This window comes from Synchiropus splendidus, chromosome 8 (assembly GCF_027744825.2).
Source record: "Synchiropus splendidus isolate RoL2022-P1 chromosome 8, RoL_Sspl_1.0, whole genome shotgun sequence".
Classification (NCBI taxonomy): Eukaryota; Metazoa; Chordata; class Actinopteri; order Syngnathiformes; family Callionymidae; genus Synchiropus; species Synchiropus splendidus.
In genome coordinates, this window is record NC_071341.1 from 21182946 (window position 1) to 21210625 (window position 27680).

The window sequence follows — 27680 nt, forward strand, 5'->3', positions numbered from 1 at the left end:
AGTTATAAACGCATAAAAGGTTCACTTTGTTGCAAGTTTCATTATTAAACTTGTGGATGGTAATAAGGCTAAGTTGTAACGTGAAACCAAAAGTGGTGTTTAGTGCGTGAAACGTTAATACTGACCACTGGAAGCGTGTGACTGGCGGAGCTCCAGCTGGCTGCGGCTCCAGCGGCTGCCGTCCAGCTGAGCAGGGCGGTCTACCTCCGCTGTCTCAGGCGTCCGATAGGGCAGGTTAATGCCGAAGTTATGCCTCAGCACGGAGCCTTACCGATCTGAAAATGCCGGGTGAGTACGCCGGTTGATCAGCCTTGGCGACAGCGGGCTAAAACTCTCAGTTCCATCCCAGAATGCTAAGTTGACAGCTATGCTAACTGGCTAGCAGGAGCTAGTTTCCCTCGGTTGTGTGGATGACGCGGCCAAAGTATGAAGTATGAAAACTTTTTTCGGTGCGTGTTTTACGTCGCTTTATGCGCATAACCACGGGTGTTATTATCTGTGTTGTCTGCTCTAAGCTGGACGCTACCCGTGTTTACCTACATGAGTAATTTAGCTGTAAGCTAACTGTCACTCAGGGCTTCAGAAAATACAAGACTAGCCGTTTACATCGATTTGGAATGGCTTCTTCTGTCCACATTTGAGAAGAGTGGGAAGAATATTGGAGGCGTGTGACGCTCATCTCTTCCCCCCTGACAGCCGGCTGACCTGAGACCTGCAGACTGATGTTTACCAAGTGGGACACCATGTCTCTGCTACTCCTCTCCTGTCTTCTGGTTCTTCTGCTGGCCATCGCCTTGTGCTTCATCTCAAGGTTGGAATCCAGACCCACTGCCACCATGGCCACTCATCAGGTCGTGTGCACGTTTGGTAAATGCTCTCATGTCTTGGTTCCCAACAGATGGCTCGTGTCCACTATAGCTGTGCGACTTCTCCGAAACGCACTGAATGCAGAGCTGAAGATCAGGTCTGTCGGCCTGTTTTCTGTCCAGGGAGTCAGTGTTCAGTTTCACCCGCAGCACACGCTGGTAAGACGCGCTTCGCTGCTTACATGAGGGGTGCCCAACACCTTGAGATAGATCGGATAAGTTTACTTCTTTTTCAGTGATGGTGTTGTTGGTTGCTGCAACGTCTTGTCAATTAACTATAACAATAACTAGTGTTTAGTGTCAGAAAGCTGGGTCACTAGAGCATGTCCTAAGCTGTTGTCCCCTAAGCTGGCACTTGGAGAGGGGCGCTACCGCTGGCGCCATGACCAGGTGCTGCAGGTCATCGCAGAGGTCATAGCTACAGGGATCTCAAACAGCAAGCGCCATCAGCTGTTTGCAGGGCAGGGCAGAAGCCGCAACAGCATTGAAGCCAAAATGGGGGGCTGCTGGCTACAGCTGGGGACTGGCAGCTAGAGGTCGACCTAGGACGTCAGCTCAAGTTCCCGCAGAACATCACAGAGACCACGCTCAGGCCTGATATAGTCCTGGTCTCCGAAACAACAAGACAAATGGTTTTGTTGGAGCTGACTGTCCCATGGGAAGACCGGATAGAGGAGGCCTTCAAGAGGAAAAGAGCCAAGTATGAGGAGCTGGTAGACATATGCAGGAACGCGGGATGGACCCGACTCAACCCGATCGAGGTTGGGTGCAGAGGCTTTCTCGGCCAGTCTCTTACCAGGGCACTTGAGATGTTAGGAAAGCCATCAGAAACATATCTGACGCAGCAGAGAAGGCGTTAAGATGGCTGTGGATCAAGCGGGGAGATCCGTGGACAGCGCAGGCTACTTAGGCACAAGTTGGGGACTGATCAACCCCAGCTGGGTCGCCTGGGGGAGGGCGTCTGTTCTAAGACCCGAAAACCCGATGATCCCAGGATACAACACTGATGATGTGCCTAAGTTGCACCGAGACTGTTTGCAGGATTTTACATTCAGTTTTCCCATTTTGTAATGACTGTACACCACACTATACAGGGTTTCCGCTTCATGTAAATGGTCATGGGCTAACATGAGTCGCCCTGCCTTCAGAATAATGAGCTCTTTTTTGAAGATGAAATCTGTGGTGATCACATGTATGTATATATGTGGACACATCGAAACAAGCAGATGACACATATTGTAACATGGAAAACTTTTCCATCACTCTCTATACATAAAATATTCAACTTCAGCAATTCTGGTGTTGAGGGAGATAAAGCAGCTGGTTGAAGCTCTCAGAATTCCCAAGCTAGACTTGTGTTTTCCTATCAAACAGGTGACTTTATTCACCTGTTGAACAGCAGCTAAATACTTTAAAAATTGAGGCTCTTGTACCACTTGATATTAATGCTGTTTTCCCACTACAGGAAATTGACAGAATCTGGATCTCCAGTAAACTTCTAAACCCAGATTTACCGTGAGTTTTTGAGCCCTCGACTCCTGGAAACCCCCTTGTGTGATCGAGCTAAACACTGGCGTGTTTGTGTGTTCACAGGAGATACCTTGCCTTGTGTGTTGGAGATACCAGAGTTAGGTTTGATCTACAAGCTCCCCTCGGGCCCTTATTGAAGAGGACCAATGGGAGGAAGTCGGCAAAGTTTTCATGGAGCCCCACCTTCCTGCGATGTCTCTCTCAAGTAAGAATGGTTTTGTTCCCGAAGGATTCGTAGACAGCCTCTCACTTGTTCTATCTCTCCAGCGGTTCTCGCTCCATGTCAGCTCCATCAATGTGATGGTTCTAAACCTGGTAGTGACCGAGTCACTCTGGCACATGACTATTTCTGGAATAACATTGTTGCTTCATCAGCATAGTAAAAGGTAGAGTTTTATTTTAATGGATGAATTCTACCAAAAAACTAAAATATTTAAATTGTATTTTCAGACTAGCGTGGAATGTCTCAGTTGGACAACTGAGCAGTAAAGTGCTGAAAAACAGTCAACTGGTGAGTTGTTTTTTTTTGGTTCTATTCCTGGAGTCTGTGGAGACTTGTTGAGGTTTTAAAAGCATGTTTGGTCGCAGGACACATGTTTGGCTGAAGTGGCTTTCAACATGCTGCTCTCTGGAGAAGTGAGTCTTCCAGAGATGAGGCTTGGAAATCTCTCCCTGTGTGTGAGGACGCTGATAGCTGAGCTGCACGAGGGTCTGTTCCTCACCCAAATCCTGGTGCCCGTGACTCCGCTGGTCAGGAAGGATGCAGGTGACCAAACTGAAGGTAAGATTTAGTGTTATCGGTAGTCTCTCGGATATATTTAATGGCCTTTCATGTTCTTCGCAGAGAGTACTACCAGCGAATTCATCCGAACTGACTCAGTGGAAAAGCTTCACCAGTTTGTTCCCAACAAGGTCAATGTTGAATTTGATAACACCAACATCACTCTGTCCATGCACAGCCAGAAAAGGTGAGTTATCTGCTGCCGCTTTGCTGAAAGTAAATGATATTTAAATGGTATTTCTGTTATTTATAATGTTTGCTCAGACACTTGAACTGGACGTTGAAGACGTTGAAACTCGGCTACGGACGAGACGACGAGCAGCTTCCACTCAAAAGCTTCACACCTGAGCTGAGTTTCCCTCAGAGCAGCCTGGAGCTCTGCCTGGAGGGTGAGGCGACAGCTGGGTGCCGGACACTTGAGAAAGTTTCACAGAAGGTTAATGACACGTTTCTCTTTTCCTGGCAGATGGACTTGTCTTATCTCAAAGCAGGCAGCGAATTCTCTGTGTGAACTCCCTCAAGGCAGCTCTGCAGGTGAGAAGACCCTTGGATTGCTTTGCTGAAATGGTGCCGCTCTCACTGATGCCCCGAGTCTTGAGTCGGTTCAATGAAGGGGTATCTTTGAGAGCTGACTAATTATTATCATAGATGGGTTTTTGTCTGAATATTCTAAGGAATTTAAGGCTTGTGTAGACATCTAAAGCAGTAATTCACTTCACAGATTTGACATCTTAAGTGTGGCAACCTTTTGATAAGGAAGTATAGCAAGACATTAATATCAGCGAAAGAGACCTTGAACAGCAGTGACACAGTGGCCAATTATTAACTGTTTTATTTAGATAAATATTTGATACAATACCCAGCAAAATGTCAATCTGACAATGTGAACTGCTTTCATACATATTAATGAATGTTGAGACAGCATGTTATGGTCACGAGTTATATAAGTAGCATTCACTTTACAGTGTTACACTTTTCTGTTGACACATCCTGAAAAATTGCTCTATTGTTCCCATCCACTGCTTCCTCCCCCACCTTCCTCTCCGTGTCTCCACTTCCTCACAGTAGTCGATCGCCGTATGTGTCCGCTCTAGAAACGCAAACAAAGCCTTTTACAATAAAATCTTTTTCTATTGCTCAATGAAAAAGTCAAAGCATGACAGGGGAACAATGTTGCAGCCAAAATAAGACATTGGTTATGTTAAATTAATATAAATGAATACAGGTGCATATTAATTAATCTGAGAAAATGTAGCCACATTTATAGCATGTCATGTGATGTCATAACCAGAACGTGGTGAAGCTGACTAAATGAGAATGTGGCGATGGAAGGAAAAGTTAAGTTTAAAGGAGCACAAAAGCTGCAAAAACTTCTCTCATCACTGGAACACGTCCATAAGGCTTAAGCTTATGTGGACAGATTCTTATTAAATATATTAGGATGTGATTAATTCCTTATGAAATCTCGAATTCATTCATTTTTTTAAATGAAGTCCCTCTTCTGTTTTTTTTCCTGAATTGTTTGGAGTGAATATTAGTGGTCATGCAATTTAAAAACCTCTCACGTGTTTTCAGGTGACATCGATCGACATTTCTGGGTCCTTCACTGTCAACACTTGCATCGTTCACTACCGCCACCAGGAATTCAGCCACTGGCTCTCTTTGATTCCATGGGCTCAGATCCTGCACAGAAAAACTCCGCACAGAAAAAGGCATGTCGTTGCACGAACAACAGAAACACGCTGCTCTCCTGATGAGATCGCTGAATGTCTTCCTGTCTTTTGCTGCTGGGACACAGAACTAATCTCTTTCATCGTCTTCTCTGTCTCATCCATGTTTGTGTTTGGCTCATTTTGTTCCTCCATGATGTTGTTGTGAGTAGTCCATTAGATTTTTTGCCCACCTTCCTGTTCCTCAGGCGTCTGCCTCACCTAGACGCGCCAGTGATGATCACGTCCTCCGTGTCTAATGTGAACGTGTCGGTTCAGCTGGGGGACACCACGCCTTTTGCTCTGGGGTTCCTTGCTACAAGTGCAGGTACATTTAAAATCACGTGCTAAATCACCATCCTGAATGAGGCAGGTGGAAGTCATGTGCTTTTGTTTTGCAAGTCACTGCTGCTCAGCTGAACATGACATTCTTTACTGCCGATGTGTTGTTTGCAAGTATGCGTTTTCAACCTTTTCCAAACATGCTGTGGACGATTAGATAAGATCTTTCATGGAGTGTTAAACATTAACTCTCCCTGTTGGAGCTGATGTTTCAGAGGAATTCAGAAATGTTCTTTTGAGGACTGGGTCCATTGTTCCGCTACAGAAAATGTCTTCTTAACCTCAATCACAAAACTGTGAGTTCTATAACGTGGTTTCTCAAATGTTAGAACTACAGAAGAAATGTTAAAATGATTTACTGCTGAATGGGATGCTGGAACCAGACTGGGTGGCACCGTCACTACTGAACTCTGTTCAATACTGGCTCAGTAATAAGTAACATTTTGGCTTAGTAACAATGTTTAGCTGGGGGAGCTATTGGTCCACTAACATGCGCTGAGATAAAACTAGCCTATCACTGGGTGTGACTGATAGCAGGACATAATACCTGGACTACTTCCTTGTACCCTGTTGTTACCAAAATATTGTTTGGAAATGTGTGCAAATGGCTCTATTTATCAGCTCTGCACTGAAGAACTGAATTATTTTGAAGCTGCAAAACAGGCCTCAACAGAGTCTGAGCAGTGTCAGTAACTGTCCATTTCATGATAAAGATTCTGGACAGGTTCATTGAAAGATGTCTAATCTTTTCCTTGCAGAGCTGCAGCATCTTCCTGACATCAGAGTGGAAAAGGAATTCCTGGAGACTCCGAATGTGCACCAGCGTGCTTCTCTGAGCCTGGAGAGCTTCTGGTGGAGGGTGGGTCAGGGATCTCACATCCAACAGGCCCCGCACCCCCCTGGGAAACACGCCTGGGGAGAAGCTTTGGTTGTAGATTTCCTCACTCTTCAGGTAAACAAGTGTTGCTAGCACATGGTTAAATACACTTCTTTCCTACGACTTGTTAAATTTACTTTCACTTCTCTGTTTGTGAAATTGTTGTGATTTTTAACTGCTATCAATTAAAAGTTAATCTTGTTTTAAATGAAATATAATTATCGCGCGCATTAGTGCTGTGTCGTATTTCTGACATTTTCTTCTTCTTCTTCTTCTTCTTCTTCTTCTTCTTCTTCTTCTTCTTCTTCTTCTCAGGGAAGTTTGAACCGACCTCATCTGGACTTAACTGGTCAGTCTTCAAGCCTGAGTGTGGAGTCCACGCTCAAAGGGGTCCAGGTTGAGCTCTCGGAGACCTGCGCTCTCTGTCTGTCCCGCCTTTTGTCTCTCCTCTATGCCCCACTTGAAGATGCCACGCAGCTGTCGAGAGCCGCCCCAGTAGCTGCACCCACTGATGACACTCCACAACCGAACATGCTTTTTAAACTCAACTGTTGTTTGGAGGATGTTAACGTGTTTACAGTCTCCAATCTGGCAGGTAAAGCTCTTGCAGGTTATTTCTTTTTCTGAATTTTATTGACTGTTTTTTTCTCCTTAGGAGCCGTGTCTCTGCGGATGGATGCGGTTGAAATTTTAAGTGCCACAGAAAGCTCCACAGTGTCTCTGACGGGTGTTAGCTTGTCCTTGGTCCAAACTCTCACTGAGGCCACGGAACTTTGCTGCCCTGCCTCTTTGACTCAAGACCCCGTGGTCAAACTGACCTCCATAGTCATCTGCTACCACATTACCACACACACCTTGCAGGTAATTTTGGTTTTTTTTAACTCAGTCCTCAACATTACAGAAACTTAAAGTGCTTCAACCAACGTTTTGACTTCACACACAGGTTCAGTGTGAAGGTGAACTTGCTGTTGACTGGACTCCATCAGACCACATGGTCTTGCATCAGCATATGACTGAAGCTCAGGGATGTTTGCGAATGCTGCAGGCGATTCAAGAAACGGATCAGTCCATCCGTGGTATTGATGAAACCATCAACTCTCCTCAGACAAGAGGGCTGGTGATACACGTCCAGCTTTGCTGCACTTGTTTAACAGCCCATGTCAGCGAACAGAACTACATTCTCCTCCACACCGAAGCATTTTCAGTGTCCAAGCACACAGGCTCAATGCACATGCGCTCCCCATCTCTGATTTTCAACTTTGACGGTCACGACATTGTGACCTTTAAAGATTTGGATGTGCAGTCGCATGACGATTTTGCTGAGATGCAGCTGCACAGAGACAACTTTTCCTTCCTCACCACTCCTCTAAATCACGTCTGGGTTTTCAGTTGCCCGTCTGTGGCCGTGGAGTTCCCGTATCAGTACAATTTCTCCAACACCTTTGACGTGGCCATCAGTGTTCAGAAGTGGTTAAAGATGCTTCACCACTCCCCGAGTCAGGCGGCGGCAGATCCTCCTCTCCCTCCGGATTTGGTGTTGAAAATCAGCCATTTCTCATTCGTCTTCCTCGACGACGTCTTTGAAATCAAGCTGCGGGACAATTACGAGCTGATGAAGGATGAGAGCAAAGAGAGCGCCAAGCGCCTGCAGCTTCTGGATAAGAAAGTTGCGGACTTACGTAAACAGCACGGGGAACTTTTGCCTGCCAGGAAGATAGAGGAGCTGTACAGTTCACTGGAGAAGAAGCACATAGAGATCTACATCCAGCGCTCGCGCCGCCTCTACGCCAACACACCCATGAGGAAATCTCTGCTGACCTGGACTGTGTCAAACCTGGAGCTTGTGTTCTTGGCTGACCAGTCATTTAATGGGCCTGACAGGGTGAGAGAGCAACTGAGGGACATTGACAAGGTCAGCCCCTTCCCAAGAGACGGGCTACCTTTGGTGATACAGTGGTGCCGGGCAGTGAAGTTCAAACTTGCTGCGTTTTTGGGTGAGAGTTTTGAGAGCAAAGTGATGATAGAATGAAGTGTGTGTGACTAATCTGCTCTCTTGCTTTGCTAGTGAGAATCCGGGACTACCCTCGCTACCTGTTCGAGATCCGGGACTGGGACCTGTCCGGGCGTCTGATTGGGACCGAGCAAGATGGTCAGACCAGGGCCAAACGCAAGGAGGTCGTTCCCCTTGGCGCCCCCTGGGGCGACGTTGTGGTTCACAGGAATATGCCACCTCTCAAGTTCTTCTACGACTTTAAATGTACGAGGGAGTGTGCGCACACACACACACACACCAGTGATCGGAAAAGTAACCTTTTGTCTCACAGCCAGCATCTCGCTCTACACCATCGTCTGGGGACCATGTTGGGACCCTGCGTGGACTTTAGTCGGCCAGTCCGTTGACCTGCTGACTAAACCAACTGTTGACCCCTCACCTCTTCTGGCCTGGTGGGACAAGAGTCGCCTCCTTCTGCATGGACAATGGGCGATGGAAATTGACCAGGCAAACCTTCATCAGCTGGCGACAGAGGTAAAAAAGAAGTGTCTTAAAATCAAAGCTTAAATTGCAGTCAAAGTGGGACTGTGGGTCAGGTTGCGGGGTCACTGACAGAAACAGAGTAGGAGTGATGATCGTCCATAAAGTTGATCCAGATTTTCCAAACAGAAGAACCTGCTGAAAAGAGCAAATAAGTATGAGAGAAAATGGGGTTAACATTGCTAAAAAATGATTTACTTCAATTAAAAGGCTTTGAAGTGTCACACAGAGTTTTCAACTTTATTAAGACCAAATCTTTTCGCCTCGTCTCGCAGGACCCGTACAACACGACGGAAAACTTGCACTGGGAGTGGAACAAGTTGAGTTTCAACTGGAATCCTGGGCAGTTTGTGTTTAAAGGAGACTTAAATCTGAATGTCAGAACAGCCTCGAAGTGAGTACAGAAAATACACCAGCGACTCCACTGTGCTTTTATTAATGAGTTTTTTTTCTACTCATACTAGGTATGATGATATCTGTTTTCTCCACCTGCCGAATCTCCGTATGACGCTCGACCTCCAGTGGCTCTGCCATGGGAACCCCCACGACCACCATGCTGTGACGCTCTGCTGTGCAGACACTGTTGCAGATGTCGCCTCTGGACAGCCTCATGACTCCTACCGAGCTTTTCGCTCTGAGAATCTCAATCTGTCCATCACCATGGACCTGGATCAACACTGTGACTCGGGTATGTGCCTGGAGAAATTGAAGCCAAACTTGTTGCTTGAGTTCACTTGCGATGTTGCGTTTTTAGAGTCGTCCCAGCCGACCATACTGTTGTACAGCAGCACCCTGCGCTGGATGCAGAACTTCTGGGCCACCTGGACAAGTGTGTCCCGACCCATCTGCAGAGGCAAACTCTTTCACAGCCTCAGGCCGGTCCGCAAGAAGCTGAGTCAGCATTACAAGCAGATGTCCTACACAGCTTCCTTCCCTCAGTTACAAGTTAGTCTGTTCTTCTCACGCTTCCATGTGCTTTAGAGCTTGGGCCATTTGCATTAGATAAACAGTCCTTCAGACTGTAAACAATGTGCTTTGTTGTCTTCCCGACACTGCCGCATGATTTCATGTGTAATTCTTGCCGTTTCCTTTGTTTCCTTCAGGTGCATTACTGGGCATCGTTTGCTCAGCAAAGAGGAATCCAAGTGGTGTGCAGTAAGGGCCACGTGTTCACTCGAGGAGCCCAGAGACTTATTCCACAGGGTACGCTTGAATGATGCAGAACACAAAAACATTTTTCCCCTCACACTGTCCAGTGTCTCGTATTTCTTTTCTCCACAATGTTTGACGTTGAACTTGACTGACAAGCAGGAATGCTGCGCTGTTTGCTCTGCATGTTGTGCCTCACAAGCATAATGTAAAAGGACAAAGTCTTAGGTTAACTGAGGGATCTGCTGACGCAGAGTGAGCAGGAGAAGAAGGGGGAGTTGTGTGTGTATATATATATATATATATATATATATATATATATATATATATATATATATATATAATGCCCTTTTCGCCCGCGTGTCAGCAGTCCAGGGGGTCTAGAATCGAGAAGCAGCCGCTGACACCGGCAGTGGTGTCGGAACTTTGGGCACGCAGGCGAAAACAGCGCATTTTGAGGGCTTTAATGTGTATAAAAGATGTGAGATGTGAAAACTAGTTTTGAAAAGCATTTTTAAGCCGGGTGTACCACTGACCTTTCTACGGCACCACTGCATTCGTGGCTTATACAGTTAAAGGGTTACAGCTGTATATTCTGAATGTATTGACAATATTGCTGAGCTGTGCTCCTTGCTTGTGTTGATCTAGCTGGCACTGTGATGAGGAGGCTCATCTCAGAGTGGAATGTGACCCAGATGGTCAGTGAGCTCTCCGAGGTGACGGTACACCTCATGGCCTCCACCTGGGATGAGACCGCTGACCACCAGATCAACGCTCAGGTGAAGAAGACTCACCTGCTCAGCCTGTCGTCCCTCAGTTACCAACGGCAGAGCATCCGCATGGAAGGGGTAAGGATGATGAAGGCTTTGTCTTTTCCGAACACTTCCGTAATTATTTAATTCAACAGGAGGTCAACTCGAGTGATGAAACAAATGCTTCTTACACTCACAAACTTCGCCTTGTTGACCTCCGAGCATCTTGGACGACCACCAACCGAAATATAGCCTTCGGCCTGTATGATGGCTACAAGAAAGCCTCGGTTCTTAAGAGGAACCTCTCCACTGAAGCCCTGAAAGGTCTTAAAATCGACACCCAGCTTCAAACCAAAAAGCTCAAGCGCTCCCCTTCAACCTTTTCTCCCACAACTCCCACGACTCCAACAACTCCGGTGATGCCGACTCTGTCTCGGGCCGAGAAAAGTCATAATGAAGGTGAGTTGTTTGTTTGATTTGCACTTTGAGTAAGTGCAGACCCTGATGTTGCTACTCTTCTTCTCTGCAGGAACGTCGATGCTTCAGAAACTCATCGAGGAAACAGACAAGTTTGTGGTGTTCTCCGAGGAGGACTCTGGGGTCAGTGACCAGCTGTGTGGCATCGCAGCCTGTCAGACTGACGACGTCTTCAACCGCAACTGGTTTATAGAGTTGGTCAACTGCCAGGTAGGGATCATCTGTCCAGCAATCTGCTGCCATGGTGAATGGAATTGTAAGACGAGGACTGTTTCACTCAGATGATGCTGCGAGGCACAGAGACAGCAGGGTGTGTTCTAGTCTCTGCAGCGAAGGCTCAGCTTCTCCAATGTGAACATCACCCATCCTGGTACAACGACACCCTGAAGCAGAAGACCACCTGGACGTGTCTGCTGGACGGCATGCAGTACTTTGCTACCATGGAACTGAACCCATCCGAGCATGAGGACCGGCAGCTGTGGCTCGAGGTCAGTCCTCTAAACAAATGGTGCCATTAAATCAGCATCTGAAATCATTTTTCTGTTTGTGTAGGTGAAAAACATCGAGGAGCACAGGCAGCAAAATCTGGACTCTGTTTTGGAGCTGATGGAAAGTGGCCAGGCTGTGGGAGGGATGGTCAGCACCACGACAGGTCCTTTCATCTCAGAGTGGAGACTTGTGTCCTGGTCTTCTTTGCTGTTCTGATGCAGCTGGGTCTGTGCAGATTGGAACCAGCCTGCTCAGGTGAACGAGACGCAGCAGGTTCAGCGCATCATCTCCCGCTGCAGCTGCCGAATGCACTACATCAGCTACAGCCACGACATCAACCCAGAGTTGGCAACTCAGATCAAACCTCCAGAACTGAGGAACCACCACGAGAAGGAGGATCTGCTGAAAAAACAGGCCGGTATGTCTGCTCCTTTTTTTGAAAAATGAGGTTTTCCGCGTCCATATTTCGATCCCTTTGTTTCTGAAATCTCCAGGAGCTGTGGACACTTTCACTCTTATTCACCACGACCTGGAGATCTCCACCAACCCGGTTCAGTACGCCATGATCCTGGACATCGTCAACAATCTGCTGCTGCATGTGGAGCCCAGACGCAAGGTAAGAGGGTGATCATCTGAAGAATGCTCGTGGATTTTTCATCTCCCTCCTGACCTTTTGTTCTCGATCCAGGAGCACAGTGAGAAGAAGCAGCGCGTGCGCTTCCAGCTGGAGATCTCCAGTAACCCCGAGGAGCAGAGAAGCAGCATCTTACATCTGCAGGAGGCCGTCAGACAGCACCTGGCTCAGATCAGACGCCTGGAGAAGCAGATTTACTCCAACACCAGAGTGAGTTGTCTGCTCTCTATTTTAACCACAATTCAGACAAAATTTTTGATGAATTCATTTGAGAAAAAGTTTTGTATTAATATATGCAAGTGGCACAGATGAATCACACATGGATTTCTTAACCTCAGGCCCAAGCTGATGAGCTGAGCAGCGACGAGCTCAATGACATCAACGCCCGGCTCCAGAACCAACTGAACCAGGAGAAGAACGACATGCAGATGAAAAGTGAAGAGCTGAACATTCTGATCAGGTCGCCATCCGACTCATTTAGCGTCACCTGGGATTTGACACTCTGACCTTACGCAAAAGCCTCCTCTGTCTTTAGATGTTTCAAGGATTTCCAGCTCCAGCGAGCAAACAAACTGGAGCTGAGGAAGCCTCCCGAGGATGTGAGTGTGGTGAGGAGGACTGAAATCTACTTTGCTCAGGCCCGATGGTGTTTGACAGAGGAGGACGGGCAGCTGGGCATCGCTGAGCTGGAGCTGCAGAGGTTCATGTACAGCAAGGTGAGGCCGTGAATGAACTCCTACGAAGTTGCTTGAGAGTTTCAGATGAGAGAGACTAACCTGTAGTCACCTCGCAGCTGAACAAGTCGGATGACACTGCGGAGCATCTGCTGGAGCTCGGCTGGTTTACGATGAACAACTTACTGCCCAATGCAGCTTACAAGGTAGAAGACTTTTTCACTTGTTTGACAGTGATCCAGTCAATAGCTTTGTGTTTAACATATCGTTCTCTGTGGTCTTCTGTGCAGCGTTTGAGGGTATGTACACAGAGCTGTGACATCTGATAGTAGAACTTAATCTTTTGAGTTCCTCCTTTTCCGAATTATCAGACCCTGTTATTTTTCACAGCAACCATTTCAGAACATTTTTTATTGAATATTTCTTTGTTTTTGTATCTTTATTTTCATTGTGTGATGTTCAGTGATGCATGTCCTCCCATGATTCATCAACGCTTCACCTACTTTTTGCGTGGAGTGATGTTTTTATACCCGAGTATTATTGTTTCTGTCAGGTGGTTCTGCGACCCCAGAGTCCGTGCCAGTCAGGACGACAGTTCGCCCTGCGAATCTTCAGTAAAGTGCGCCCCCCTGTGGGAGGAATCTCAGTCAAGGAACACTTCGAGGTAAAAAAAACAAACAAAAACAACAACTTTGGTTTCCTCTCTGCTTATTTTCTGGATCTTAAAAAATTGTTTTGTTTTTTTGGTTGATCGCTAGGTGAATGTGGTGCCTCTCACCATCCAACTGATGTACCAGTTCTTCAAAAGGATGATGGGATTCTTCTTCCCTGGAAGAAACATGGAAGAGGAAGAGGTCACGGACGAAGAAGACAAGTTCAGATTAGTGACCACTGGTGTGTTTTGGTTTGAGAACTTGTAACATGTCTGCGATGAAGGTCGCCCAGAGGTTGCAGTGATGACGTTGCTCTTGGTGTCTCAGGTATCCCGGTGAAGCCTCGCCAGTCATCAGAGGACACGCTGGGTCCGATGGGCCCCAGCAAAGGAGTCGCACAAGGCCTGAACCGCAGCGCTGGCGTCAGGAGGTCGTTCAGGAAAGCTCCGGAGGTAGGAGCCTTCTTCAGTCTGGTCCCAACGTCGGGATTAAACGGCTTCATCTCCACCACCAGCACCCAGTCGATGACATCGATAAGATGAAGGAGAGAGCAGCCATGAACAACTACTTCATCTACATCAAGATTCCCCAAGTGCCTCTCTGCGTCAGCTACAAGGTGATCAACTCTGAAGACTGATCAGTCGAATTCGGATCAATAATGTGGACAAATGATTGAAACATTGTCTTGGCTTCCACGCGTTAAATAAGTTTCTGTCCTGTCTCCGGTTGATCAGGGAGAAAAGAGCAGTGTGGACTGGAAGGACCTGAACCTGGTTCTCCCCTGTCTGGAGTATCACAACAACACCTGGACGTGGCTGGACTTTGCCATGGCTGTGAAGAGAGACAGCCGAAAAGCACTTGTAGCTCAGGTACTCAGCACTCAGTGTTGGCTCTGATCTGTAAGTTTTGATCTTTTAACGTGGAAGTTATGATGGAAACGCCAGGAGCGAGTGTGGCTTAGATAAGTGATCCCGGGGGGGCACTGGAAAAACCAGGACTGTGGTGAGGAGGAGAAATAATTTGACACTAAAGAAGTAACGGTATGAGGTCACACAACTTTTATGTTGAAGAATAGAATGTGAAGGCCGCAGTCCTGACAGACCTTCAGACTCCAACCTTCCCCCTCTCATCTGGGGAATACAGAGAGAAGTTCTCCCTCCAGTGTGTCCTGCATTTAACCAGCTGTAAAACCTCAATGACAAAAAGCAGTCAGCTCCGCTGGGTTTTATTTTCAGATGATAAAGGAGAAGCTGCGTCTGAAACCCGCTTCAGGCTCGGACCTTCGTGGGAAGACGCTGGAAGGAAAGTCCGACAACGGCCTCCAGCAGCAGGAGGAAGACGAGAAAGCCAGGCTGCTCATCGGCCTCAGCTCCGCCGACAAGAGCTCCAGCAAGAAGAGCATCTTCAGCAGGCGCAAGTGAAACACACACACACACTGATAATGACCAAATGAGTTTCACATTCTGCCACCTTGGAATCAAACATGCGAGGAGGGTTCAGGCGTGCCTTCCTGCAGCCTCAGGAACACCCCATGTCAGCGGTTCATTTACGGTCCTGACATGCAGTCAAAGCTAACGCTTCATCACGACCGTGGCTGCATGACTGTGCCTCACACAGGAAGGCCACTCTTTTATATCTTTTTACGTCGACTGTACCTCACCTCAGTGCAATTCATGAACACAGAAGCTTGACCGCGGCGCGCAGAAGAATTAAGGACTCTATGTTTCGTACATTTTAACACTTGAAGCACTTTTTACGCAAAGTTGTATCGATATTTTTGTAACCACGTCTGTTTGTTCTGCTCTGCGTCTCAAAAGAAAACGGTTGTTTTAAAAGTTTGTCACTATTTTACCAAAATTTATTCAAATACTGTATATGTGGCAAAATTGTTAATAAAAGGTCTCGTCTGCTGTCGGCGTGTCTGATGTGGCGCGAGGTTTTTAGGATCGCAGGCGTTCAACAACCAGACATGTGCACAGACATTTCAGAGGGGCAGGTGCTCAAGTTAGAAAATTATGATTATAATTATGTAATTACTATTCCGGAGGATTTACAAGCGTTCTAAAGATTTCACCGTTCAATTATATTACTTATAGTTGTGGTTAAGCTGTAAAATGTGATCATGCAACATGCCATCGACTCACTGAAATAAACCAACTTTTGTCTAACTGTGGTGACAAAGCCTGTTGTCCGAGTCTATTTAGCTTCAATTTTGGACACGAGTTAGTGTTCGGCGTGCTGAGCATCATTTGAAATTAAGTTTGATGCATTTCCATTAGCCAATTTTAATAACTTAAAACATTGAACAGTCAAGAAAAAATTAAAACCCTGCCTTCTATTACATTTTATTGGAGACAGAAAGAGCCACTTTCAACTTCAAGAATGAAAAGGGAAAATAAGGGGCTCCAGCAAGGGACACTTTTCCCATGCGCCACTAGGGGTCTGTCTGTGTGCGAGCCTGGTAACAGCTCTGCAGTAGGAAGTTGTGGCTTCCAATCTCAATGTTTATTTATTTTTCTATAGTTCAAATTTTCTTGAGAAAATAGTCATTAAATTGAATAGAACATTCCATTGCCGTTCATCAAGTTTCCGTTTTTGAACCTGCACAAAATAGACGAATCAAACCCATTAAACAAAAAGGGAAAAAAACCCAAACAAAAAGCACCTATTTGGGTGGGAGTTATACTGTACAGCGAACCGTAGAGAAAGTAAATTGTAAAGAAGTAAATAACATGATGCATACAAGGAGAGAGAGAAACATATCATTACTACCAAGAATAAAGCAGATTAAATGGAGTAATTCCAGTGTCACAACTCGTGTACTGGGTTTGCTACTTCCCCTGCAGCATCACCAGGTTTTTAATATGTGACTCCAGACTTTCATGAAGTGGTCTACACTGCCGTCCTCTGGATCACACTGGTCTCATCCTTCTCCTCCAAACATCTCCATTGATGTCTTCTTGAACAGCCCCCGTCCTCTGTTTAATACATGTAAAGGTTTCTTCAGCATGAAACAATAACTACAGTGTTGTCCACCTCTGCACATATCACGACCAACTTCGATCCACCGCTCGACCTATTTAGCTGCAAGTCCTCGGAGATGGCTTAAGTGGGCCAGAACATCCAGGACCAGTTATGAAACTATCTTTAAACGCTTTTAATTAGGTAACAGTAAGGGAAAAAAAGAATCCCTCTTGAGGCCGTGGCGTATAATTGCTGCTCGTCTCTGAGTCCAGGAGCTATTTAACCGGCTTCTGGTTTACTCCTGACATTGTGCTTTCCTCTCAGGCCCTTGTCTTCGACAGGTTCACTGTGTCTGTGGGCAGTAAGTGACCCACATCCGTGCGCGACACACTGACCCACAATAGGGAGGAGAGGAGTCTCTTGCAATTCAGGAGAGAGCACAGATCAAAACAAAAAAAAATCTCACTGAGGAAATTGGATCGAGTCGATCCTTAGGTCCTGATGTGCTAGTTCACATGTATAGAACTCTCCTGGACTTGTATGTATCTTTGCACTAGAACTCTCACCGTGTAGAGGCCAGAATCTCAGACAGCCCAGTGAGGAGGGATCCATCATGAGAGATGAAGCCCTTGTTCACGGATGCTAATGAGATCAGGAACATGGGAAGACGTGAAATGAATATTAATAGTTGGCTCGTAGTCACAGTTTAATAACTATATAGCAGTTTCATATATTGAATCTGTGTTTCAAGTTTGAAACTGGTCGTAATGTTTACGTTTGCTATGCTGGTGGAAACGGCAAAGGTTAGTGGCGGATACTAAATATGGGAGCAATAATTCATCAAGAAACCTAAGGTTTATGGGGCACAGTGGGCGTGAAGGCCCCGCCCCACGGTGCCAGTCACTGTGTGTGTGACACAGTTGGCGGATACAAATCCCACCCGGCTGAGACGCTGAGCACTTTTCAGCTGTGAAGCAGAGACGCACCTCGCAGCCCAAGGTAAGAACCTCCCCCATTTACTCAGTATGTATTGATGTTTTCAGGATGTCAAATAGTCACCTTAGTGTATCATTTTGAATCAGAAGTGCAACAGATTCTTAAGTTAATAAATATATATATATGAAAGAAAATGTAAAATGTTCATATGTGTACGATGTTGAGGAAACGATGCAGTCATCGCTTCTGATAAAAGCGATAACTGCAGTAAAATGTAATGTTAGAAAAAGTTATAGCAAGGTAACAAGCAAAGATATTTAAATATAAAAGTCGAATGTATTTGGAAAACAGATTTTTTTTCTCAGTTATCGCAGGTCATTGATGTCTTATGAAAAATCTGTCTCAGTTGTATTCATATGTTGTGTATTAAAATAAGCACTGTAAAATGCCAAAATGATTCCTATAGAAATTCCAATTTTGTTGTAGTTAAATTTGATCATTTTGCTCCTTGTGTTTGCTTCCTGTGTCCCACGTGCTGAGGTGGCTAAACTTAGCATGCAACACCTTAAAAAGCGTAGTTTAAAAGGATTTTGTTTCTCAAGTTAAGTCAGGTAATGGGTGTGTTTTGAAGCCCGCTTTCAACCTGATGATTTTTGAATTTATGACGTTTAAAATGTGGAGGCTAGCTCAGCATTAAGTAGCATCGTTTATGTTGTTCCTGTTCCAAATAAAAGTCACAGTTTGTAATGGTGAAAAAAGGTGCCCTAAATGTAGCAAGGCAAAGTAGACTTGGTTTTGGATGTTCAGTGGAGCTGTGTAAGCCATTCAAACACGGTGTTGACAGGTCACCAGCTGAACAGGATGACGCACCAGTTCCCGGCTCTGTCCGAGGCTCAGAAGAAGGAGCTTCATGAGACGGCTCTGCGCATCGTGGCCCCGGGGAAGGGCATCCTGGCTGCAGACGAGTCTGTGGGTCAGTGCAACGCTCCTCCTGTGGACCGGGGCAGACGCCGCTCTCCCGTCTGAAGGCGACTGTGCTCCCTGCAGGCAGCTTGGCCAAGCGCCTGGCGCAGGTGGGGGTGGAGAACACGGAGGAGAACCGCAGACAGTACCGTCAGATCCTCTTCAGCGCGGACGACCGCATCAACAGCTGCATAGGAGGCGTCATCTTCTTCCACGAGACCCTGTACCAGCACTCGGACAGCGGCGTGCACTTCGTCAAGATGATCCGGGACAAGGGCATCATGGTGGGCATCAAGGTACTGGCCACTCACGGGTCTGTAGAGCAGCCGTCAGAAGGTCTTCTTTCACGTCAAGGTTTGTTCCCTCAGGTGGACAAAGGTGTCGTGCCACTGGCGGGAACCTCCGGAGAAACTACCACTCAAGGTAGGAAGGAACTGTGAAGAAGGAGAAATACCTACGAGAAGGTCGAGAAGGCTGATCGGAAGTTGGGTTTGAGTCAGAGCTGTTTCTGCTATATATTTTTATTCATGAATAACTTATCTAATCTAAAAATACAAAAAAAACTAGTAAGAATGTGAACTTTCACACTTCATTCTAAATGATCATGCAAAATATTTCAATTCTATATGTTATATTATTAGTATTTTAAATGTTTTTTATGTTGGTTAATATATTTTTTTCTTGATTTTATATTTGTTTTTTATTTATTGATTTGTACTGTTTAATATTTATGTTAATATTATTATTATATATTATTCTAATTATTATGTTATGTTACAACTGGTAAAACATTGTTATAAACATGTATATCTGTGTGTTCTTTATTTTATATTTGTTTTTTCTCTACTTTATTTTATTATTTATTGTTTAGGTTATTATTATTGTTATGTATTACAATAACTGCTAAAAAAACATTTATATATATATATAGATATATCTGTGTGTTCTTTCTTTATTTTATATATCTTTTACTTTATTTATTTGTACTATTGATTGTTTGTCATTATTGTTCCAAATTACAATTATTATGTTATTATATTACAATAACTTAAAAATAATAAATAAAAATTAATATAATAATATATAAATAAAACATGAATTTTTATTATTTATGTTATTTAAACATATATAACAGGCAAATCATAATTTTAACAATTAAAAATATTTGAAAATACAATAAGGTGCAAGTATGTAAACATTTTGATTTACTTTGTTGATGAACTGACAAAATGTATTTTTAATAAATTGCATCAATGAAGGTATGAATCTATGAATAGTCCTCATACATCAGAGCAGTAGGAGGCACCGGAGTGGTCTCCTCTCAGGAGGCAGCACCTGGAACTATGATGAAACATCAGCCGCCTGTCTGGTGACCGATCCTCCTCAGGTCTGGACGGGCTGTCAGAGCGTTGTGCCCAGTACAAACGGGACGGCGCGGTCTTTGCCAAGTGGCGCTGCGTCCTGAAGATCAGCGACGTGAACCCGTCCAAACTGGCCATCGCAGAAAACGCCAGCGTCCTGGCTCGCTACTCCAGCATCTGCCAGCAGGTCAGGACACACTGACACGTTTTCACCCTTCTGCTGAGCTGCTGCTCAAGCGGTCGGCTGTTCTCCATCTCGCAGCACGGCATCGTGCCCATCATTGAGCCCGAGATCCTGCCGGATGGAGATCACGATCTGAGGCGCTGCCAGTTTGTCACGGAGAAGGTGAGGAAGCAATCGAAATGTGGACTCATTTTGAACAGAGTTGGATGGAAACTGTTTTCAAACTTGTTTCTAGGTGCTGACTGCCATCTACAAAGCCATGTCCGACCACCACGTGTACCTGGAAGGGACTCTGCTCAAGCCCAACATGGTGACCCCAGGACACAGCTGCCCCACGAAGTACAGCCCAGAGGACGTCGCCATGGCAACCGTCACTGCCCTCAGACGCACCGTCCCTCCAGCAGTGACTGGTGAGTTGGATGCAGAGCCTGACACCGCGGGCTCTCAGCACACTGATGATGATGCCATGTGGTCCGAAGCGGAGGAGCCCAGGAACAGCGAAGACCCGGCTGGGACTTCTGCCGTAATGATGTTAATGTGATGATCTTCCGCCAGGGGTGGCTTTCCTCTCCGGAGGTCAGAGCGAGGAGGAAGCTTCCATCCACCTGAACGCCATCAACAACTGCCCCCTAGCCAAACCCTGGACCCTGACCTTCTCCTTCGGCCGAGCCCTGCAGGCGTCGGCGCTCCGGGCCTGGAGAGGACACAAGGAGAACGAGAAGAGCGCCACGGAGCAGTTCATCAAGAGAGCAGAGGTGCGCTGAACATCCGTGTCGGCTGGAGAGTCGCCTCATGCTGTGCCCGCTGTGTGTCGCAGGTCAACAGCCTGGCCTGTCGGGGGAAGTACACCGGCGGCGACGACCACGCTGGCCACGGCGTCTACGGCTCCTGTTATTCATACTGAGACGTCCAGTGAAACATCATCCGCCCCTTCTCCCCATGAAGCAGAACAAAGAGTTAGGAAGAAACACAGTGACAATGAGGGAGAATACAATGTTGTGTGTAACAATAATTCAGATTTATTCATGTTTTAGCTTGGTGATTCCATAATAGTTGTGATCCTGACCTAGTTATGCATAAAAAGTTGAAGGAAAAGTTGAAGTTTAAGGATTATTCCTGTGTACGTTTAGAAACGGATCTTATGTTTTCGCTATTAGAATGGCGGATTTCAGTTAAAGTTAAAGTTACGTTTTCCTCATAGCACTTTGCTTTGAAAGCATTTAGAAAAAATAACATCAATTTTGGGAGGAAATTTTGTTCATAATGTTGATGTCAGCAATTTAAGGTTAATAAAGGTTCCCAGTGTCTCGTCTGTTTTGTACATGTTTTTCATCTCTGAATTGACATCACTCTGCGCGTCAGTCCTCTTATCAGTATTACTTTTCTATTCATGCATCAAATCATGGTAAAAATGTTTAAGCTCATTGCTCCCTCCGTTCACAGACGTGGTGGTTACAGTTTTGACACTGGCGGCGCCATCTTGCAGTGATGCAGCATAACAGTCTGTAATGTCTCACACAGAAAAAGATGGACAAACAGCAGGATGGAAAATTCCATTTGAGAATAAATCCAGTGTAGAGCTTCACGCAAGATGGGAATCTTACATGTTTTAGTTGTAGTAGCTTTATGCTAATAATAATCCGCAAACACAACTCCAAAAACAACTTTTTAAAGTTTTAAAGTTGAAAAGTTAAAATCTAAAAACTGCAAAAAGCAAAACTGAATGAATGTGCAGGTCTGAAAGGGTTAAAATGGCGCACTAACTGTACAATTATTATTATATATTACAATTATTATGTTATATTACTGGTAAAAACATTTTTATAAACATATATATCTGTGTGTTCTTTCTTTATTTTATATTTGTTTTTTTCTACTTTATTTTTATTATTTATTGTTTAGGTTATTTTTATTGTTATGTATTGCAATAACTGGCAAAAAACATTTTTATAAATAAATTATATATATATATATATATATATATATATATATATATATATATATATATATATATATATATATACAGAAATTTCATTTTTTTCGGGTTAAAATGGCGCGCTAACCGTGCTTTTTTTTTTAAGCACCAAGTTGATTTGGATCAAAAAGAAAATGCCGGACAAGCTCGGACGATTTGATGAAAACAATTCAGTCACGGGAAGATGAATAAAACACATTTCAGAAAAATACAAATTTTCAATGTGTCGATATTAAGTTCTGAAACAGTTTTGTCCTGTAAGACAAATGCAACACGATATTGTGCGGTGATCTTTTTGTTCCATTTGCTGCGGCAATTGGCGCGTTAAATAACAATTATAATGCAGGTCTACGTGTGTAGTTTCTATTTGTATGACGTCACTCGTAACTAACCCGAAGGCATCTTGGACTACTTTGCCAGGCGGAAGTATCCTGTCGTGTCTGTGTTGTGCCGAGGCGAAGGAGCGTCGTGTGCGGGGAGATTAAGGGGCACCGAGCGCCACGGAGCGGGACCGCCTGTCTGGGAACTCATTCAGGAGAAGCGAACAACTGCGGTGTTTTGGTTTTACGAGCCTCTTTTTCGGCCCGTAGCCGCCTCTTCTTTCCGTTCCGAGTGTTTCTACACACACGAGCGCGGCGCAAGCATCGACGCGCGTGCCTGCCGTCATGGCCGGAGTTGTGCGAGGCCCCGCGGGGAACAACGACTGTCGGATTTACGTCGGAAACCTGCCTCCTGACATCCGCACCAAAGACGTCGAGGATGTCTTCTACAAGTACGGGACTATCCGGGATATCGACCTGAAGAACAGAAGAGGCGGACCCCCGTTCGCCTTTATTGAGTTCGAAGATCCCAGGTACTGCAGCTAGCTTAGCATGCTAAGCTAAGCCCATTGTGTAGCTAATCGTGTGTTCGTGCAAAGTGTTTCGTGCGCCACGTGACCGCTATCGGCCTTTCCCTTATTGTGTTTCAATTCATTGCAAAAAATAGACCGAATGTTTCTGCTGTAGCATCGCTGCACTCGCTGCAGTGTTCTAGCATGTTCCAGTGAACGTGAGCTAATAAGTGTTGCGGAAACACGTGTTGTCTCCACTGTAGCTCTAGTTAGTCGCTCGCACAACAGCGGCTGCATCCACGCTTCTTTGCATCCGTTAACATGCTTCTACTGTCCGTTGCTCTCGTCCAAACAGGGACGCCGATGACGCAGTGTACGGCCGCGATGGTTACGACTACGATGGCTACAGGCTGCGCGTGGAGTTTCCACGGAGCGGCCGAGGCTCCAGGGGCGGTTTTGGCGGGATCGGTGGAGCCGCCAGAGGCAGATATGGACCCCCCTCCAGACGGTCTGAGTACAGGGTCATTGTGTCAGGTAAGCGCCAGTGATGCTCTCTAACACTTCATGCTTTAGTGTAGAGCTGTGGTGGTTGTTGAGTCCAGGAGAATACGTGCTCACTTGATATGGTTCAGTGCTCATGATGCTTGTATTGGATTGCAATTGGATGTCTTGTTACACAGAGGGTGGCACTGATCCACTTTTTTTTTACTTTGGATCCATGAATATGGATGTCTCATCGATAGTAATATTAATATGGCACCAGAGCTCTGGTTTGTGTTTTCATCATTGTTGATCAATGCAACTACTGGTCAGAATAGGACCAGAAAGGGAAGCGAACCAGTCGACAGTAAAGCTATCTATCTGAAACACAGTTGCAACTCTGACGGTTTCACGTTGCCACTTTGTGTTTATGAAAGAAAGATACTGTATGTCTCCAAGGTGAATGCAGAACGTGATGCTGCTTCATTTGATCAGTAAAATGCCACTTGCTCTTGTCACAGAAATACATTGGTAACTGATAAATGATGAATGTGGGACAAACGTTAGACACGCTCAACAGATATTGGACTGCTGCGTGTAAGTCACAGAAACTGCTTTTTGACCTGCAGTGGAGCTTCAGCAAACACCATCGCTTCGTGGTAACACTTTATTTACATGTACTTAAGTTTGACCTGATTCAGTTGTGGCGCTTGCCACAGCAGACATGTTTGTCAGGTGCGATTTTGCTGCTGGTTCTGATAAAGGCTCGCCTGCTCACATGCCTGCAAACTGTGGGATTCCTGAACGGAGGCGTGTCTCATCAAGACGCAGCAGTGAGTCGGAGGGAAACTGGCTGGGAAGGGATTTCAGCTGGCAACACAAGGCTCAGACTCAGCTCATGGATTGGAAATATCTGCTGGTTGAAATGTCAGTTTCGATCGGGTCAGTCCCGTATCTGGTTATACCCCAGCAATTACTGCAAGTTGTAACACCCTGATCGCTGTGTGTTTAATGCAGCAAATCCCAGGTTTATGATGTATATTAAAACGTCAGTCCAGCTGTTCTACAATCTTGTGTTATCTCTGGAAAAGTGCTTGTTGATAGCAACTCCAGTTTCATCCTGTGCGTATGGTTCTGTCTCCTGTGAAACCTCTTGCGCCCAGTATTCCGCTTAAAAAAGTACGGTGAAGTGGTGCTGGCTACATGAACCTGCACAGCATTTATTATGCATGTGCTCTGAAAGCAAACTGGGATGGGACGTTTTCCTGACAACTGTTTGGAGTAACTGTGGGAGAGACTTGTCTTGTTCATGTAGCAGCACACAGCAGCAGGTGCGGTGGATCCATCCAAAAGAATGTGTTCACTTCCAAGAGCAGTCATCTCACAAGCTGAAAGAGTCTTTGTAAACATTATTGCGATAAGGTTTTTGCTGTCATAAAACCATTCAAACCGTAAGTGCTCCATTTTTAAACTATTTTTTTAAAGGGTTAGGTCACCACGATAGTGATTCACTCTTACTCACCGCAGTTGATCTGAGTAGTGAACTGCACCTGAGTTGAGCTGCTCTCTGTATCTGAGGAAGCTGCATGCTCGCATTGGTTCAGATGTTTCCAGGCCCATCCCATGGAAGCCGACCAAGGAGCAGATGGGGAGGTTAATTCTCCGCCTTGGGGAACAGCCTGAGATCCCATGGCTGGAGTGGCTTGGGTAAGGGAAGTGTGGAAGTGGCTGCTGATGAGACCGTCTCTGCTGTGACCCGAGAACTCTGACCTCTTGCTGAGACTGACTCACCTGTGAAATGGTCCATTACAGTTTGCCGTTCTCTTCCAGGGCTCCCACAGAGTGGCAGCTGGCAGGACCTGAAGGACCACATGCGTGAAGCCGGCGACGTTTGCTACGCTGATGTTTACAGGGATGGAACCGGAGTTGTAGAGTTTGTGCGCAAAGAAGATATGACCTATGCCGTTCGAAAACTGGACAACACCAAATTCCGCTCTCACGAGGTATGTGTGCCGCTTTGGTTGCTAGTCATGGATTGTGTTTCTTTGCTGTGTGGAGGTGAGTACAGGCGACGCCGGAGGATGTGTGCGCCCTCCCGTCTTGTCCATCTTTGGCATTGCCCCTGGCCGCAGGATGTTTTCTCTTCAATGTCAAGTTCTCTTGTGTCCGCCAGGGAGAGACCGCTTACATTCGTGTGAAATTAGACGGTCCCCGCAGCCCCAGTTACGGACGCTCACGCTCCCGCAGCCGAGGCAGCCGCAGCAGGAGTCGCAGCCGCAGCGCCAGCCGCAGTCGAAGCGATTCCCGGGACCGCGGCAGAGGATCTCCCCGCTACTCGCCACGTCAAAGCCGCTCCCGCTCCCGATCCTAAGCCTTTGATACGCTGTCCTGTGATGTACACCCCGCTGTTTTTACCGCCTATCAGTTTCTCCAGATGTCAAGAGTTTTAATTTTTTGCATTTCATTGTCCTAGTGTCCCTGTGTGTGATATTGGTATTTAGCTGGACCCTCCTGCCCCCCTCTCTCTCTCTCTCCACCTCCTCTCCAACTGCTTTGTCCTTTTTTTGTTTTCCTCCTTCCCTTTATTTTCGCCAGTATAGGAACTGTTTTGAACTTCAAAAACGTTGAGTTGTCCGAGCCACTCAGTGTTTTTGCAAGTGTCCAAATGAGCTGTTGTGTGCTTTTGTTTTGTTTTTACTAGCCCCTGGGTGGATTTCTGAGGACGGGCTGTTTGGATGAGGAACCCAATAACTGTATTTTACCCTTGTGTCTTCCTTTAGAAAACTGAAGAGAAGGATTAAAGTGATTTGGAATAAAACCATTGTGGAGCACATTTCATTTGTATGGTCAGGATAGGACACAATTGAGGAGCGTTCAGGTCGAGGCAATGGTACGCTTCCTATTCCATCAATTGATCCTTTTGCTTTTTGATGCATGTGATGCAAGCTTTCATTAACCCCTGTACTTTTGTTAGAGACTTTTTACCATGTTATCAGACTGGTGTAAACACAGTCCTAGACACAGTGTTGTGATGTAAGTGTAAAGATCTTTGGTGTCCAGTGTAAAAAAACAAAAAAAAAAAGTGCCCACTTAAGTATCGGCTTTGGTTAAGTTCAGGAAGGTTTTTTTTTTGTGCTCGGTGGCTTTTTTTTTTTTTATTAAGTTAGAGAAAAACATGGAAAAATTGGCCCAAAATTTTGACGTTTTATTCTAACGGTCTGCCTCTGATTTTCTTCCTGGTATTTCAAGGTTTTGATTGGACGAGTGGATCCCAATCCGTGGAGCTGGATGAGTGGATCGATTAGGAAAGGGATAGGCAAGGATGGATGCTCGGAACGGGATCAGTTTTCCAGGAGTCAAATTTTGTTTTCAGAACTAATTAAAAGGAGTCCCGGAGCAACCTTTTTTTTTTTTCTCTCTCTCTTCCCCCCACCCCCCACCCTGCCTATCTTACGTTTTTGAGAGATAATGGCTTTACTTACAAGAAAACAGAGGACCAGGAAGTTGGATCAAAGGATGGAATCGTAGATGCCTGGTATGGGGGAAATGGAAATGTTGGGTGGGGGGGTATCATTTGGGGATGTAGTTTGTATCTATTTTGCTTAATCTGACTTTTTCTCTCTTAGCATTTTCAATAAAAACAAAACAAACCAAAAGTCACCTGTTTCTGTTTTTTTTTTCTCCAATTCAGTGGTACCAGTTCCAGTTGGTGTGATTCTCTAGAGACACATTTCTGCCCTCACTGTGAGCGTTTGGTTGAGATAAAGACAAATACTGGCCGCTGGGATGAGTTCATGTCAGTGTCTTGCCATCAGAGAGAGACTCAGAGTAGAGCAGCATGGAGAAGCCAGCTGAGCGATCGGGTTCAACTGAACAAAATAAAACAATGACCGAGTATGTTTTCTTTGAAAATCACTTTGGTGGCAATTTAAAATATACTGAGAAAACTGATAAAAACTTTATTCATCCTGAGGGGATATTGTTCATAACATAACATGCTATGTAAACAATAAAAATCCTAAATGTAAAATATAAAAAAAAACATGTTCACATTGGACATATGGACATCAATAATGTAATCAATAAAGGACTTAACCAATTATTAATTAAATAACCAAGGGTGGGATAATAAAAACATTCCAAAATTTAAAGTATACATTTCAATTAAATAAATATGATTTCTTTAGATATCTACAAATAAGAGATTATTATGATAAAAAAACTAAGACAGAAGACAGTCACTCTATAATTACTTATAAAATCATATGACGATGTTATTACCAAAGAAATATCAATATTATATTCACATTTAATGGGATTTAAAAATGAAACCACAATATATGTTAAAGATAAATGGTCTAAAGAACTAGGTGAAGAGATAACTTATGAAATGTGGAAAAATCTGCAAACAACCACTCAATCCCATGAATGGAGAGAATTTTCATGGAAAAATCAAATACAATTAATTACTCCGCGGATTAAAAGTAAACAATGTATTCAAAATCAGACGTGTTGGAGA

At 45.2% G+C, this 27680-nt stretch overlaps 3 protein-coding genes across 7 annotated transcripts; all 3 read left to right on the forward strand.

Annotated features, from left to right (window-relative positions):
* The first annotated feature begins 120 nt into the window (after positions 1 to 120).
* Positions 121 to 15377, forward strand: LOC128764071 (bridge-like lipid transfer protein family member 2). 3 transcript variants are annotated; one of them, XM_053873504.1, is made up of 40 exons: positions 121 to 288; positions 697 to 811; positions 899 to 1025; positions 2332 to 2381; positions 2460 to 2601; positions 2664 to 2782; positions 2847 to 2907; positions 2985 to 3177; positions 3241 to 3364; positions 3442 to 3566; positions 3644 to 3711; positions 4753 to 4889; positions 5060 to 5214; positions 5987 to 6180; positions 6421 to 6700; positions 6761 to 6966; positions 7049 to 8099; positions 8171 to 8362; positions 8430 to 8632; positions 8914 to 9032; positions 9103 to 9326; positions 9393 to 9583; positions 9742 to 9841; positions 10436 to 10635; positions 10695 to 10998; positions 11069 to 11226; positions 11298 to 11504; positions 11569 to 11668; positions 11741 to 11923; positions 12000 to 12121; positions 12194 to 12349; positions 12478 to 12599; positions 12675 to 12855; positions 12933 to 13019; positions 13367 to 13477; positions 13572 to 13707; positions 13794 to 13918; positions 13981 to 14082; positions 14201 to 14335; positions 14702 to 15377. In XM_053873504.1, exons 2-40 carry the CDS (start codon positions 723 to 725, stop codon positions 14885 to 14887), a joined length of 6765 nt encoding a protein of 2254 aa, XP_053729479.1. In that variant the 5' UTR covers positions 121 to 288; positions 697 to 722; the 3' UTR covers positions 14888 to 15377. The 3 variants fall into 3 exon arrangements, with proteins under 3 accessions (XP_053729479.1, XP_053729481.1, XP_053729480.1); XM_053873506.1 differs by having other exon boundaries at positions 5096 to 5214; XM_053873505.1 differs by having other exon boundaries at positions 2667 to 2782.
* Positions 15378 to 17407: 2030 nt separating this feature from the next.
* On the forward strand, positions 17408 to 21183 carry aldoca (aldolase C, fructose-bisphosphate, a). 2 transcript variants are annotated; one of them, XM_053872642.1, is made up of 9 exons: positions 17408 to 17429; positions 18219 to 18339; positions 18414 to 18625; positions 18698 to 18752; positions 19717 to 19877; positions 19953 to 20036; positions 20110 to 20284; positions 20430 to 20629; positions 20692 to 21183. In XM_053872642.1, exons 2-9 carry the CDS (start codon positions 18228 to 18230, stop codon positions 20776 to 20778), a joined length of 1086 nt encoding a protein of 361 aa, XP_053728617.1. In that variant the 5' UTR covers positions 17408 to 17429; positions 18219 to 18227; the 3' UTR covers positions 20779 to 21183. The 2 variants fall into 2 exon arrangements, with proteins under 2 accessions (XP_053728617.1, XP_053728618.1); XM_053872643.1 differs by having other exon boundaries at positions 17410 to 17429; positions 18211 to 18339.
* A 1115-nt stretch (positions 21184 to 22298) lies between these two features.
* srsf1a (serine and arginine rich splicing factor 1a) lies at positions 22299 to 26810 on the forward strand. 2 transcript variants are annotated; one of them, XR_008415720.1, is made up of 5 exons: positions 22299 to 22702; positions 23037 to 23215; positions 24992 to 25164; positions 25335 to 26051; positions 26411 to 26809. XR_008415720.1 is itself a non-coding variant. In XM_053873691.1 (4 exons), the coding sequence occupies exons 1-4, from the start codon at positions 22515 to 22517 to the stop codon at positions 25530 to 25532; spliced, it is 738 nt and encodes a 245-aa protein (XP_053729666.1). In that variant the 5' UTR covers positions 22299 to 22514; the 3' UTR covers positions 25533 to 26810. The 2 variants fall into 2 exon arrangements, 1 of the variants encoding a protein (XP_053729666.1); XM_053873691.1 differs by having other exon boundaries at positions 25335 to 26810.
* The last annotated feature ends 870 nt before the right edge of the window (positions 26811 to 27680 follow it).

Coding starts and splice junctions, on each gene's coding strand:
- LOC128764071 (XM_053873504.1), top strand. CDS start 723: ATGTTTACCAAGTGGGACACCATGTCTCTGCTACTCCTCTCCTGTCTT. Junction 2,783..2,846: donor CTTCATCAGCATAGTAAAAG/GTAGAGTTTTAT, acceptor TTGTATTTTCAG/ACTAGCGTGGAATGTCTCAG. Junction 10,999..11,068: donor CGAGAAAAGTCATAATGAAG/GTGAGTTGTTTG, acceptor TCTTCTCTGCAG/GAACGTCGATGCTTCAGAAA.
- aldoca (XM_053872642.1), top strand. CDS start 18,228: ATGACGCACCAGTTCCCGGCTCTGTCCGAGGCTCAGAAGAAGGAGCTT. Junction 18,626..18,697: donor GCATCATGGTGGGCATCAAG/GTACTGGCCACT, acceptor TTGTTCCCTCAG/GTGGACAAAGGTGTCGTGCC. Junction 20,037..20,109: donor GCCAGTTTGTCACGGAGAAG/GTGAGGAAGCAA, acceptor ACTTGTTTCTAG/GTGCTGACTGCCATCTACAA.
- srsf1a (XM_053873691.1), top strand. CDS start 22,515: ATGGCCGGAGTTGTGCGAGGCCCCGCGGGGAACAACGACTGTCGGATT. Junction 22,703..23,036: donor ATTGAGTTCGAAGATCCCAG/GTACTGCAGCTA, acceptor TCGTCCAAACAG/GGACGCCGATGACGCAGTGT. Junction 25,165..25,334: donor CCAAATTCCGCTCTCACGAG/GTATGTGTGCCG, acceptor TGTGTCCGCCAG/GGAGAGACCGCTTACATTCG.